The following is a 13,287-nucleotide window of genomic DNA, read 5'->3' on the forward strand; positions in this document are numbered from 1 at the left end:
GGAAGTGATCCGGGCGGCACGGCGCGCGCTGATTGGCTGCCCGTCCTGTCACTCAGACTCAGGATACTGAATGGCCTGGTTGGTCCGAGACCCCTCTCCCTCCTTCAACTGAAACCGCGGGAAGGCGGCGCGGGGCATGATGGGAACGGAGAGAGGAGGGAGAGCACGTAGGGAGGCGGGGCCTCGGGGCATGCTGGGAAAGGGGGGCAGCCAGGGGGAAAACAGGAGGAAAAGAGGACAGCTAGGGCTTGGCTGCAGGAGAGGGGAATTCTGGGAGAGAGAGAGAGAGGGGGACAGATTGGGAATACTGTAACAGAGACATCCAAACATGCAAAACCTAATTCCAGGGCTACTGCCCCCCTCCACATACACACCGACACATACCCACACCGACACATACACACCGACACATACCCACACAAACACACACCGACACATACACACACAGACACATACCCACACAAACACACACCGACACATATACACCGACACATACACACACAGACACACACAAACACACACCGACAAATACACACACAGACACATACCCACACAAACACACACAGACACATACCCACACAAACACACATACCCACACAAACACACACAGACACATACCCACACAAACACACACCGACACATACACACAGACACACACACACATAACCACACCGACACACACACACATAACCACACCGACACACAAACACACCGACACATACACACACAGACAGATACCCACACAAACACACAGACAAATACACACACAGACACATACCCACACAAACACACCGACACCCACACAAACACACACACACATACCCACACCGACACACACACTGCCACATACACACCCCGACACATACACACACTGACACATACCCACACAAACACACCACGACTCAAACACACCGTCAAATACCCACACCGACACATACACACAGATACCCACACTGACACATACACACACTGACAAAAACACACAGATACGCACAATGACACAAACACACATTGACACATTGATACCCACACTGACAGATACACACTGACACATACACACTGATACCCACATTGACACATACACACACACTGACACACTGATACCCACACTGACACAAACACACAGATATCCACACTGACACATACATTGACACAAACACACAGATACACACACTGACACAGATACACACACAGACACCCACACAGATACACACAATGACAAATACACACAGATACCCACACTGATATACAGATACACACACTGAGACATACACATACACACAGATACCCTTACTGACACATACACCCAGATACACACACTGACAAATAAACACAGACACCCATACTGACACATACACATAATACCCATACTGACACATACCCACACTGACACACAGATACCCACACTGACACATACACACAGATACCCACACATACACACCAATACCCTTACTGACACATACACACATATATCCACACTGACACACAGATACCCATACTGACACTTACACATAGATACCCACACTGACACATACACACAGATACCCACACGTACACACCAATACCCTTACTGACACATACACACATATACCCACACGTACACACCAATACCCTTACTGACACATACACACATATACCCACACTGACACACAGATACCCATACTGACACTTACACATAGATACCCACACTGACACAGATACACACACACACTAACAATGTTTCATACCATCCAGTAAACCTGGCTTTAGATATCATACCTGTGGGCAGTCCATTGTTTTGTTTGTGAATCATGTTGTGGATGTGTTACGAGAATTGAATCACACATCCTAACAGATGTCTGAGTATAGAATTACCCAGGAGCGTCTACTAGGACATAAAACAAAATAAATTGTAACATTTCATTAACGTATAGATTAATGCTTTTTCTAAGTGTCCTGTCGTGGTTTCCACTTGTTGGTTGTCAGAGAGCGCGTTCTTGGTATATTTTTCTGGTTATTGACTTTGGCTATTATTTTTGACTTTCCCTTCTTCTGCTATCCTGACCCTTGGCTAGTTATTCATATTGTCTCATTCTGTATCCATGACCTTGGCTAGTTCATTGACCGTTCTCTTTTCCGTTAAGTCCGGCCATCCTAAGGTCCGGTATACGTTGTTTGTGTTAATATAGTTCTGCGTGTTGGGTCACACCGTAATCGTGACAGTGACAGACTGGCAGTATTGTGATAGAGCGTAACAGTGACAGACTGGCAGTATTGTGATACAAAGTAACGGGGACAGACTGGCAGTATTATGATAGAGAGTAACAGGGACAGACTGGTAGTATTGTAATACAGAGTAACAGACAGACTGGCAGTATTGTGATAGAGGGTAATGGGATAGACTGGCAGTATTGTGATAGAGAGTAACGGGGACAGACTGGCAGTATTGTGATAGAGGGTAACGGGGACAGACTGGCAGTATTGTGATAGAGGGTAACGGGGACAGACTGGCAGTATTGTGATAGAGGGTAACAGGGACAGACTGGCAGTATCGTGATAGAGGGTAACGGGGACAGACTGGCAGTATTGTGATAGAGGGTAACGGGGACAGACTGGCAGTATTGTGATAGAGGGTAACGGGGACAGACTGGCAGTATTGTGATAGAGAGTAACAGGGACATACTGGCAGTATTGTGATACAGAGTAACAGGTACAGAATGGCAGTATCTCCCAACCCAGAAGCAACCATTATTATTATTATTATGGCAATAACAGAAAAACTATAATATGACTGGGCACAGGGTATGAGGTCCATGGGCAGATTTATTGGACAGCATACAGCAAGCTTGATAAAGGAACCTTTTGAGACAAAACAATGTTTCATACCATCCAGTGAACCTGGCTTTAGATATCATACCTGTGGCCAGTCCATTGTTTTGTTTGTGAATCATGTTGTGGATGTGTTAGGAGAATTGAATCACACATTTCCTAACAGATGTCTGAGTATAGAATTACCCAGGAGCGTCTACTGGGACATAAAACAAAATAAATTGTAACATTTCATTAACGTATAGATTAATGCTTTTTCTAAGTGTCCTGTCGTGGTTTCCACTTGTTGGTTGTCAGAGAGCGCGTTCTTGGTATATTTTTCTGGTTATTGACTTTGGCTATTATTTTTGACTTTCCCTTCTTCTGCTATCCCGACCCTTAGCTAGTTATTCATATTGTCTCATTCTGTATCCATGACCTTGGCTAGTTCATTGACCGTTCTCTTTTACGTTAAGTCCGGCCATCCTAAGGTCCGGTATACGTTGTTTGTGTTAATATAGTTCTGCGTGTTGGGTCACACAGTAATCGTGACAGTGACAGACTGGCAGTATTGTGATAGAGCGTAACAGTGACAGACTGGCAGTATTGTGATACAAAGTAACGGGGACAGACTGGCAGTATTATGATAGAGGGTAATAGGATAGACTGGCAGTATTGTGATACAAAGTAACGGGGGCAAACTGGCAGTATTATGATAGAGAGTAACAGGGATAGACTGGCAGTATTCTGATAGAGAATAACATACAGACTGGCAGTATTGTGATAGAGAGTAACAGGGACAGACTGGCAGTATTGTGATAGAGGGTAATGGGATAGACTGGCAGTATTGTGATACACAGTAATGGGGACAGACTGGCAGTATTATGATAGAGAGTAACAGGGACATACTGGCAGTATTGTAATACAGAGTAACAGACAGACTGGCAGTATTGTGATAGAGGGTAATGGGATAGACTGGCAGTATTGTGGTAGAGAGTAACGGGGACAGACTGGCAGTATTGTGATAGAGGGTAACGGGGACAGACTGGCAGTATTGTGATAGAGGGTAACGGGGACAGACTGGCAGTATTGTGATAGAGGGTAACGGGGACAGACTGGCAGTATTGTGATAGAGGGTAACGGGGACAGACTGGCAGTATTGTGATAGAGGGTAACGGGGACAGACTGGCAGTATTGTGATAGAGAGTAACAGGGACATACTGGCAGTATTGTGATACAGAGTAACAGGTACAGAATGGCAGTATCGCCCAACCCAGAAGCAACCATTATTATTATTATTCTGGCAATAACAGAAAAACTATAATATGACTAGGCACAGGGTATGAGGTCCATGGGCAGATTTATTGGACAGCATACAGCAAGCTTGATAAAGGAACCTTTTGAGACAAAACAATGTTTCATACCATCCAGTGAACCTGGCTTTAGATATCATACCTGTGGCCAGTCCATTGTTTTGTTTGTGAATCATGTTGTGGATGTGTTAGGAGAATTGAATCACACATTTCCTAACAGATGTCTGAGTATAGAATTACCCAGGAGCGTCTACTAGGACATAAAACAAAATAAATTGTTACATCTCATTAACGTATAGATTAGAATGCACGTGGGGGGGCGTGGCCTGACTGCCGATGGAGTGAGACGCACTACTCCTAAGCTCCTAGGCCCCAACCTGTTAAACCCTGTAAAATAGCATCGCAAAACGCTGAAAATGGGGAAAGCCAAGAAAATAAGCGCAGCGGGCACCTCCGGTGTGACTCCAGCAAAGCATAACCACGGCCTGATGGACGAATTTTTAATGGCATCACAGGGCCCGCGGGGCTCAGATGGCGCAGCCTCACCGACACCGTCCTCACCGGCCTCCAGCATGGCGCACCCGGACCGGACCTCACCGGCGATCCCCACGCTGGACGTGTGGACAGCCTGGAAGAGGACCGCCTGCAGAGTGCCCAATCGAGGCAAGCAGCTGAGCTAGCGACAGGGAGGCAAGGTAACATCCTCCTGGACATCCGCCGCCAAGTGGAAGACCTCGATAATAGAGGCCGCCGCAAAAACATAAGGATCCGAGGCCTCCCAGAAACGGAGGGAGAAATTCCCCAGGAGGCCCTAACAGGCCTGTTCACACACCTCATGGGAGAAGCGGCCCCCAGCGACTTCGGAATAGAGAGGGCGCACAGAGCCCTGGGGGCGCCTAGAAGAGACGGCCTCCCACGAGACATCATATGCTCGCTAGAATCCTTCCAACTAAAGGAAGCTATAATGCAAGCAGCAAGAGCGCAACAAAGGATAACATTCATGGACTCCCAAGTCTCCCTCTCTAAAGACCTGTCCACAATTACCCTAGACGCTCGCCGAGCACTCAGACCACTAACCCGGCTGCTCCAAGAAAAGCGGAGATCCCGACACGTCCACAAGGTTCACACGAGCGAAGGAGCCATCGCACGGCTCCCTGAGGGCATTCTAACAGCGTTCCGAGAATATTACAAGGCGCTGTACGACCAAACACAAAACAAAAGGGGAATAACTGCGAGACTCCACCAAGACTGGATTGCAACATACCTAGAAGAACACGTAGCCCGTAAACTGACCCCAGAACAAGAGGCCGAACTGGAATTACCCCTGACGATCGAAGAACTAGCAGAAGCACTGAAAACATCCAAACCACACAGGGCACCAGGACCCGACGGACTCCCTGTCACGTACATACGAACATTCAAGGACATTCTCTTGCCCAGACTCCTGACGGGAATCAATTCCATTCAAGAAGGAGGGCGCTTTCACAAAGACAGCCTGAGAGCGACGATCGCGATCATACCGAAAGAAGGAAAAGACCCAACCAACTGCGCCAGCTACCGGCCAATCTCGCTGCTAAACGCAGACTTAAAACTCTTTACCAAAGCCATGGCCACCAGAGTAGCGCGGACGCTCCCAGACCTGATACACTCGGACCAGGTCGGGTTCATACCCGGGAGAGAGGCCAGGGACAATACCATCCGAGCCCTTAACATCATACATACTACAGTGGCCAGCAAACGAGATATGGTGCTACTATCCACCGACGCCGAAAAGGCGTTCGACCGGGTAGACTGGATCTTTATGGCAGACACCTTGAGACACAAGGGGTTTGGTCCGCGACTGCGAACCTGGGTAGCCGCGCTATACACCACACCGTCAGCACGCATACGGGTCAACGGAGCGCTGACTGACTCGTTTGACATAAGCAATGGTACAAGACAAGGATGCCCCCTGTCCCCTCTTCTATTCGCCCTCACTCTCGAACCCTTCCTCGAAGCGGTTAGGCAAAACGGGGGGATCACGGGACATCGCATAGGCGGGACGGAACATTGAGTGGCAGCATACGCCGACGACATGCTCTTCTTCCTAGAGCAGCCCAAAATATCGACGCCGAACCTCCTGGAGGCATTCTGAAAATACAATGAGGTACCCAACTTAAAACTCAATCTGAATAAATCTGAGGCGATGCCACTCACGAGGGACGCGGCACTCCAGCAACACATCCGAACGCAATACCCCTTCAGAATATGCACCACCAAACTGCGCTACCTTGGCATCTGGCTACCGAAAGACACGTCGCACATATACCAACTGAACTTTGCGCCCCTTTTAGCTACCCTGCAACAAGACATAAAACGGTGGACGACACAATACATCTCATGGTTTGGTCGAATAAATGCAATAAAAATGAATGTCATGCCTCGTATTTTATACCTATTCCAGACATTACCAACGACCATCCCAAGAGGGTTCTTTCAATCGATAAAGACAACCATCCGGCAGTTCGTCTGGAACTACAAACCGTCACACGTGAAGCGGTCAACCTTAGAGCTACCAAAGAGCGAGGGTGGTGCGGGACTGCCGTCGATTGTCACGTATTATTAAGCAACCCATCTACATCGGCTGGTCGACTGGCACGCCAGCCCGAATACAAAACAATGGGTCCATATAGAGCTACAACAGGCACAAGGCAAAATCCCCGCCCAGCTGTGGCTAGGCAAAGCATCACACGGGGACCTGCGCACAGATAACCCAATGATAGACGCCACGCTGCGGGTCTGGTGCAGAGCGCGCTACACCAAGAAACTCACGACGTCCCCCAACCCGCTCACACCCATCACTAACAACCCGAAACTAGCAGGGGGGCTCGGCCCAGCCGACCTGAGGAACCTCGGGGCCAAGGACTGGGTATACATAAACCAATGGTGCGACGGACCGAATCTAAAGACATTGGCAGAGCTACTACAGGAACGCAGACCGAGCAGACTGGACGAATTCCGGTACCATCAGGTAAAAACGTACGTTGCCGCCATAAAAGGCAGAGACCACCTACATCGCCAATTGCTCCACCTGGAAAAACTCTGCACGGATAGGCGTCACCTCACACATGGGGTCTCGAACCTATATGCCATGCTTCAAAACAACGGAGACAAAAAACCATTGGGTTTTACGGAACGATGGGGACACGGACGTAGTGCTCACAGACAGCGAATGGGAAAAAATATTCCAACTGACACACAAGGGGTCCATAAGCACCAAATTCCAAGAGTGTAACTACAAAATGTTGACGCGCTGGTACAGGACACCAGATGTCCTACGGCACATACACAATTTGCTCCCAGGTGAATGCTGGCGGTGCGGCACAGAAGAGGGCACGGGAACACACATTTGGTGGAAGTGCTCGCACATCATACCATACTGGCGAATGATTCACCGAACGATAAAAGAAATCACAGGAACAGAGGTCCCCTTCCAGCCACTACCAATGCTGCTAAACCATACCCACACGCCCCTGAAGGTATACAAGAGAGGCCTTATCATACACCTGCTTACAGCGGCGAAAACACTCGTACCAACGATGTGGAAAAGCCTGACAGTACCCTCATTCCAACAATGGATTGATAGGGTGGAAATGATGACGGCCTCCCTGCAGGGACGCTCAGACAAATGTGCCCTGACATGGTTCCCGTGGATGGACTACATATCTAAGAGAGCAGCGGGAGCCGACACGGAGGGAGACGGGGGCGCCACCGCGGCGGCACAAACCTACCCGACAGAAGGACACGCACCCACCAGAGCCAACACTCTTGACTAAACCCCATAAGCCGGACACCTCCCACATCCCACCCCATCCCGATCCCTTCCCCAGGACTCACAGATGCCCGACAGAGGCTAGCTACTGAAAGGCACAGGAAAGACTTGACAGGACCTGAATCAGAATAGACACCCCTCGACAGTACAAAAAGGATAGGTGGGGACTCACAAGATATCCTTGGAGAAGCCGCCACAAATTAATCTTGCAAGGACTCCCCAGGGATGGGGAGAGAGCGTTACCAAATACAGCAACAAGCTACCTGAAATAGGACTGGGACAACCCAACACACGGGGAGAGACGACTAACACAGAAGAACACGACACGGACAGCCACAAAACTAGCGCTTACACAAACACTACGGACACGATAATATACCACCGACCCTGTCACCCCATCACAATTTGGAAAGCAACCAGCGAACACACGCAGACACGCAACGTGTACACAAAGCCACCAAATACAAGCAACACTGATGGTGACCAAAACCCGTCTAAACCGGACTGGACTCTGTCTAGGCATGCTATACAACACGAATAGACCAAGACAACATCACACCCAGAATCAGCCCTAAAATCCACATACACCTAAATCTCAGTCACACACACTCAAAAAGCCACCGACGCAACTAACGAAGGACCCGACTGGGGAGAGGCACGCAAGAAGCAATAAGTACAATGTACCAACGACAAACGTAGAAACCTAACAAGGAAACCAACGTAGGTAACAGAGCTACAAACACCCCCCGGTAACGCTAGACCACATCATAGCTAGACAAAGAGACCTAAGCTATCCTCAAACCTGAAGCCACCCACACAAACTGGGCGGGGGACATCTCAACACCCACCTGAGTTACCACCCCCCCAATCTCCCCAATAGTTGACACACATACGGATAAGCCAACACGTGGGATAAGGCTGATTCCACTCCTTATTAAATCCCATGGTGACAAAACCCTAATCTAGTAACTAAATAATGATGTTATTGCCTGTGATCAGAGCAAACAACCAATTGTATTGTTTCTCTATGCCTGAATAGACAACCTTGTTCAAAGTTACAACGCATAAACGATGTACCCTTACAACCACGAAAAATAAATAAATAAAGAATGTCAAAAAAAAAAAAAAGAATGCACGTGGTGGTAATCCTGTGATCCTGTGTTTTATTTACCAGGAACAAAGGGAACAATTGTAAGCTCTGTGTCTCAGGCCTGTTATCTGTAAATAGAATGATTTGTACACACCAACTTCAATTAAATGAGCTAACATTGGCACTACTATTGCATTGCACACTATATCTAGCTAGGTTTCGTTTCTGTACCAGGAATAGTATAAGTAAACAATATATTTTTGGGGGAAAAAAATAATGTTTTCGTTTAACCTGGTGGCAGGGAAGGGAACCATGTCCTATAGACTGTAAGCTCGTTTGAGCAGGGTCCTCTTCAACCTATCGTTCCTGTAAGTTTTCTTGTAATTGTTCTATTTATAGTTAAATCCCCCCTCTTAAAATATTGTAAAGCGCTATGGAATCTGTTGGTGCTATATAAATGGCAATAATAATAATAATAATAATAATGTACTTTCTTTTTTAATTGTATGTGCATTACATTAACTATATTATATTGGTACCTCTCATTATGTTCTTTGCCTTTTTTAATATTGCATGATCCGCAATATAAACAAAACAAACTATTTCGTACTGTTTGGACAGAATTATTACCACTTGGAGTGTTACCGCACACAGAGATAGTTACTAAAGTGAGAATTCAAAGCAAATTTAAAATTTAAGGTCACAGTAGCCGACCTAAAAGCATAGATGACTAAGATAATTTTCCCATTGTGCTATTTTTTTTTTTTTGTTGAATTTTTTATTTTTGCAGTGCATGAAAATGATACAGGCAGGCCTGTGGTGCCCCAAAGGCAGTCCTCAGGCTTTTCTTCCGCTTTACATACGGGACACATGCATATCAGGCACAATTTTTAAGTATAAACAGGATCAAACATGAATTACAATAGCAAGCTTCAAACACTATGAGGAGATAAACTAGGTAACACGAAAACATGGGAAGCATCATAGTGTGTCTTGTAGTTGGCATTATTCAGAGACCTTACACAAGATTATATGAACAAGATTACACCAGTGTGCTCCTGCTTGGCTGAGTGGCTAAGAAGTGATATATCTCGCTTGACTGCCTAAGTGGTAGTTAAATGTTAAGGTTAAGGGAGGGCACTGTATAGTAGCCCAGGAAATAAATTTACACCCATAATGGCATACCATTTGCAATAGTAGACAACCCAATGTATTGCAAATGGGGTATGTCCAGTCTTTTTTAGTAGCCATTTGGTCACAAACACTGGCCAAAGTTAGCGTTAGTATTTGTTTGTGTGTGAAAAATGCAAAAAACGCCAATTTTGGCCAGTGTTTGTGATTAAGTGGCTACTAAAAAAGACTGGACATCCCTCATTTGCAATACATTGGGTTGTCTACTATTGCAAATAGTATGCCATCATAGGGGTAATTTTCATTCTTGGGCTACCATAGGGTCACAAAGGCAACGTAAGCAATCTGGCGAATTTTAATGTGAAAAAAATGAAACACAAGCCTTATATTTGATGCTGTAATTTTTGAAAACACCATAAAACCTGTACATGAGGGGTAATGTTGTACTCGGGAGACTTCGCTGAACACAAATATATGTGTTTCAAAACAGTAAAAAGTATTGCAGGAATAATATTGTCCGTGTAAGTGCTGTTTGTGCGTGAAAAATGCAAAAAACTTCACTTTTACTGGCGATATCATCGTTGTAATACATTTTACTGTTTTGAAACACATCGCTGTTATTAAACACATCGTGGGATCGCCGGCGACCGGGTAAGTGAAAAAAAACTGGAGGGCGTACAATTATGCCCGGCGGCGTTTAGAGCCGCTTTAAAAAGGACGTAATTGTACGCCCTCCGGTCTTAAGGGGTTAACATGCCACTGTCTGACTATTGTGAAAGCTTGAGATACGCTGTTGAATGAATTATCTCCTATATTAGTCTCCCCTGTTACATTGCATTACTGAAATAAATGAACTTTTGCATGGTATTCTAATTTTTTGAGTATCACCTGTATATGAAACAAACTAATACATATTGGTGAAGGTGTTTATATATTCCATTGGGAGAACCTCAATGAATACAATATCAAAAAGAAACAATATGAACGAATGTTGCACTCCACCATCAGAGATACAGTAACTGTTGACAAAGCATGTGGTGTAGCTGCAGAACCGGTTCAGTTCCATCTGGTGCAAGTCATGTATTTATCCTTCCTATTTTTCATATACAGTTTGCTAATTTTTACTATTTATCTGCCAATATTGTCACATGTTTTACACTCACAAGGATAATAACAGTTTTTTATTTTAATTTCGCTAACGGTGCACTGTAATATTTGGTCATTGTTTCTATTTGAAACACAACACTCATACACTGTATTCTGAACCTACACATGGGATTCAGACCTTGTACAAAGCCTTCCCACTATGCACACACTGCATTGATAACCTGTACTCTACCTTCAGAACCTGCCAACAGCATTCCTAGACTACACAAAGCATTCACACAACATTCCCATGCTATCCTATTCCTAAGCATCCACAGCACTTTGCTGAGGTTGGAGGTAAGGGGTCAAAATTCTGCACCTACAGACTCCTGAGTTATAAACACATCCCTGACTAACCATTCACCTTTATGAATCTGAAATTCCTTGCACGTTCACTTTTGGATTCTGAGAATCAGTCCTTCAGGCATTTTAATAATCATGCCACCTTATACTCTGGATTTGTGATACGGGACCACGAAAATCTTTCCAAGAACCCCGATATTCCAGAGATGAATCCATAGATGATCTTCTAAATGTATAATTTGAGAATCTGGTTGTGTGCCTCAGATTCTGACCACGCATCTTGGCAATCTTAAACCGTAAAAATCAGGGCACCAAGAGGTCCAGGTAAGGATACGAAGCCAGGAAATATTTAGTGGTCATTTGAGATACCGCCATGATGATTGGGCCAATATATGCTTGGCTGTGCAGTTTTAATATCTGCTAGAGCAGGTGTAGGCAGCCTTGGGCATTCCAGATGTTGTGGACTACATCTTCCCTTATGCTTTGCCAGCATTACGGCTGTAAGAACAATATGAGAGATGAACTTAAAGCCACCTGGAGTGTCGAAGGTTGGCATCCTTAATCTAGAGTATACTGCATACCATTATCCATTCTGAAATGGCAACAGGAAGTCATTGCCTAGAATAAATGTTACAATAAATAAGAAGACACCGCAGGGGTGGAGTGGTGTTAACGCCAACCAAGACGTAGTGGATTGGGATACTAAAAGCGATCAGTCCAACCGGACACCGATCTGCATTTAAATCAGGAATTGGAGCACAGAGAGCCAGGAGGCTGAGATCTCATGAACACAAAATGTGATGTTGGAATAACCACTGATGTTTAAATATACCTGTGTCATTGCAACAAACTAATTCTTATTAAAGATAAAAAGGAAAAAAAAAAAACTAAAATTAATTGCCTTATATATTTTTAGAAAACAGCCCCTGCCATGGTTTTGGAGCAGTATTACTGTAGTGGGGTTTATTATTAAGGTGCTGATAGAATCATGCAGATGACAGGGGGAACGAAATGTGCCCGGAACCATAGTGCTGCGTCTCGCAGCATTGGGGAAGCGCGTACCGGAAGCGGAAGAGCAGCTCACGTGTGTCTGTGGGAGCTGAGTGTGAGCAGTAGGAAGCAGTGATGGCTGAGTTCGTCCAGCGGCGGATTGAGGACAGGATCCCCGAATTAGAGCAGCTCGAGAGAGTGGGGTTGTTCACCCGGAAGGAGATCAGGTGAATTATTCATGGCCCCTGCCATTCCAGTAGCCAAACCACCCCTGGTTTCCTGGGGACACATCACTTGTCTCTGCATGCTGATGGCCACCACATGAAAAATGAGGCATTATCTGAAAGTTGTACAATGTGGGGAGTCAGTCAGGGTTCTCCTCTAACCTGGGACTTACTGGGAATTTAAAAAAAATACTTTTTTCAAGGAGCACTACATTGAAAAAGCAACAACAAAAAATTAAATGAAAATCATTATTTAGTAGACTAGTTTATTCCTGAATAATTTAATTTATTTTAAATTAGGGTTATGTCTTAAAAACAGTTTGAAAAAGCTGCAGATTTGTCTCTGCAGCCTTTGCAAGCCTCCCCAGTTGGAGACTTCTCATTCAGAAGGCTCTGATTTTTAGCCAAGCGCTTGCGTGGAAGGATGCAAGGGTAAATTGAGCCCTGGGTACGAGCACATTGTGATTTGGGGGATAAGGCAGATGCGTTCTA

The 13,287-nt window shown here is 45.5% G+C and overlaps 1 protein-coding gene across 1 annotated transcript in view; it reads left to right on the forward strand.

Annotated features, from left to right (window-relative positions):
- The first annotated feature begins 12,642 nt into the window (after positions 1–12,642).
- Positions 12,643–13,287, forward strand: part of UTP6 (UTP6 small subunit processome component) — a 32,676-nt gene continuing 32,031 nt past the window's right edge. Inside the window, exon 1 of the mRNA XM_063453397.1 lies at positions 12,643–12,798. Within this exon, the coding sequence (XP_063309467.1) occupies positions 12,707–12,798 (92 nt within the window). The 5' untranslated portion in view covers positions 12,643–12,706. The remainder of the gene's footprint in view (positions 12,799–13,287) is intronic.

The sequence above is a fragment of the Pelobates fuscus genome, chromosome 5 (assembly GCF_036172605.1).
Source record: "Pelobates fuscus isolate aPelFus1 chromosome 5, aPelFus1.pri, whole genome shotgun sequence".
Classification (NCBI taxonomy): Eukaryota; Metazoa; Chordata; class Amphibia; order Anura; family Pelobatidae; genus Pelobates; species Pelobates fuscus.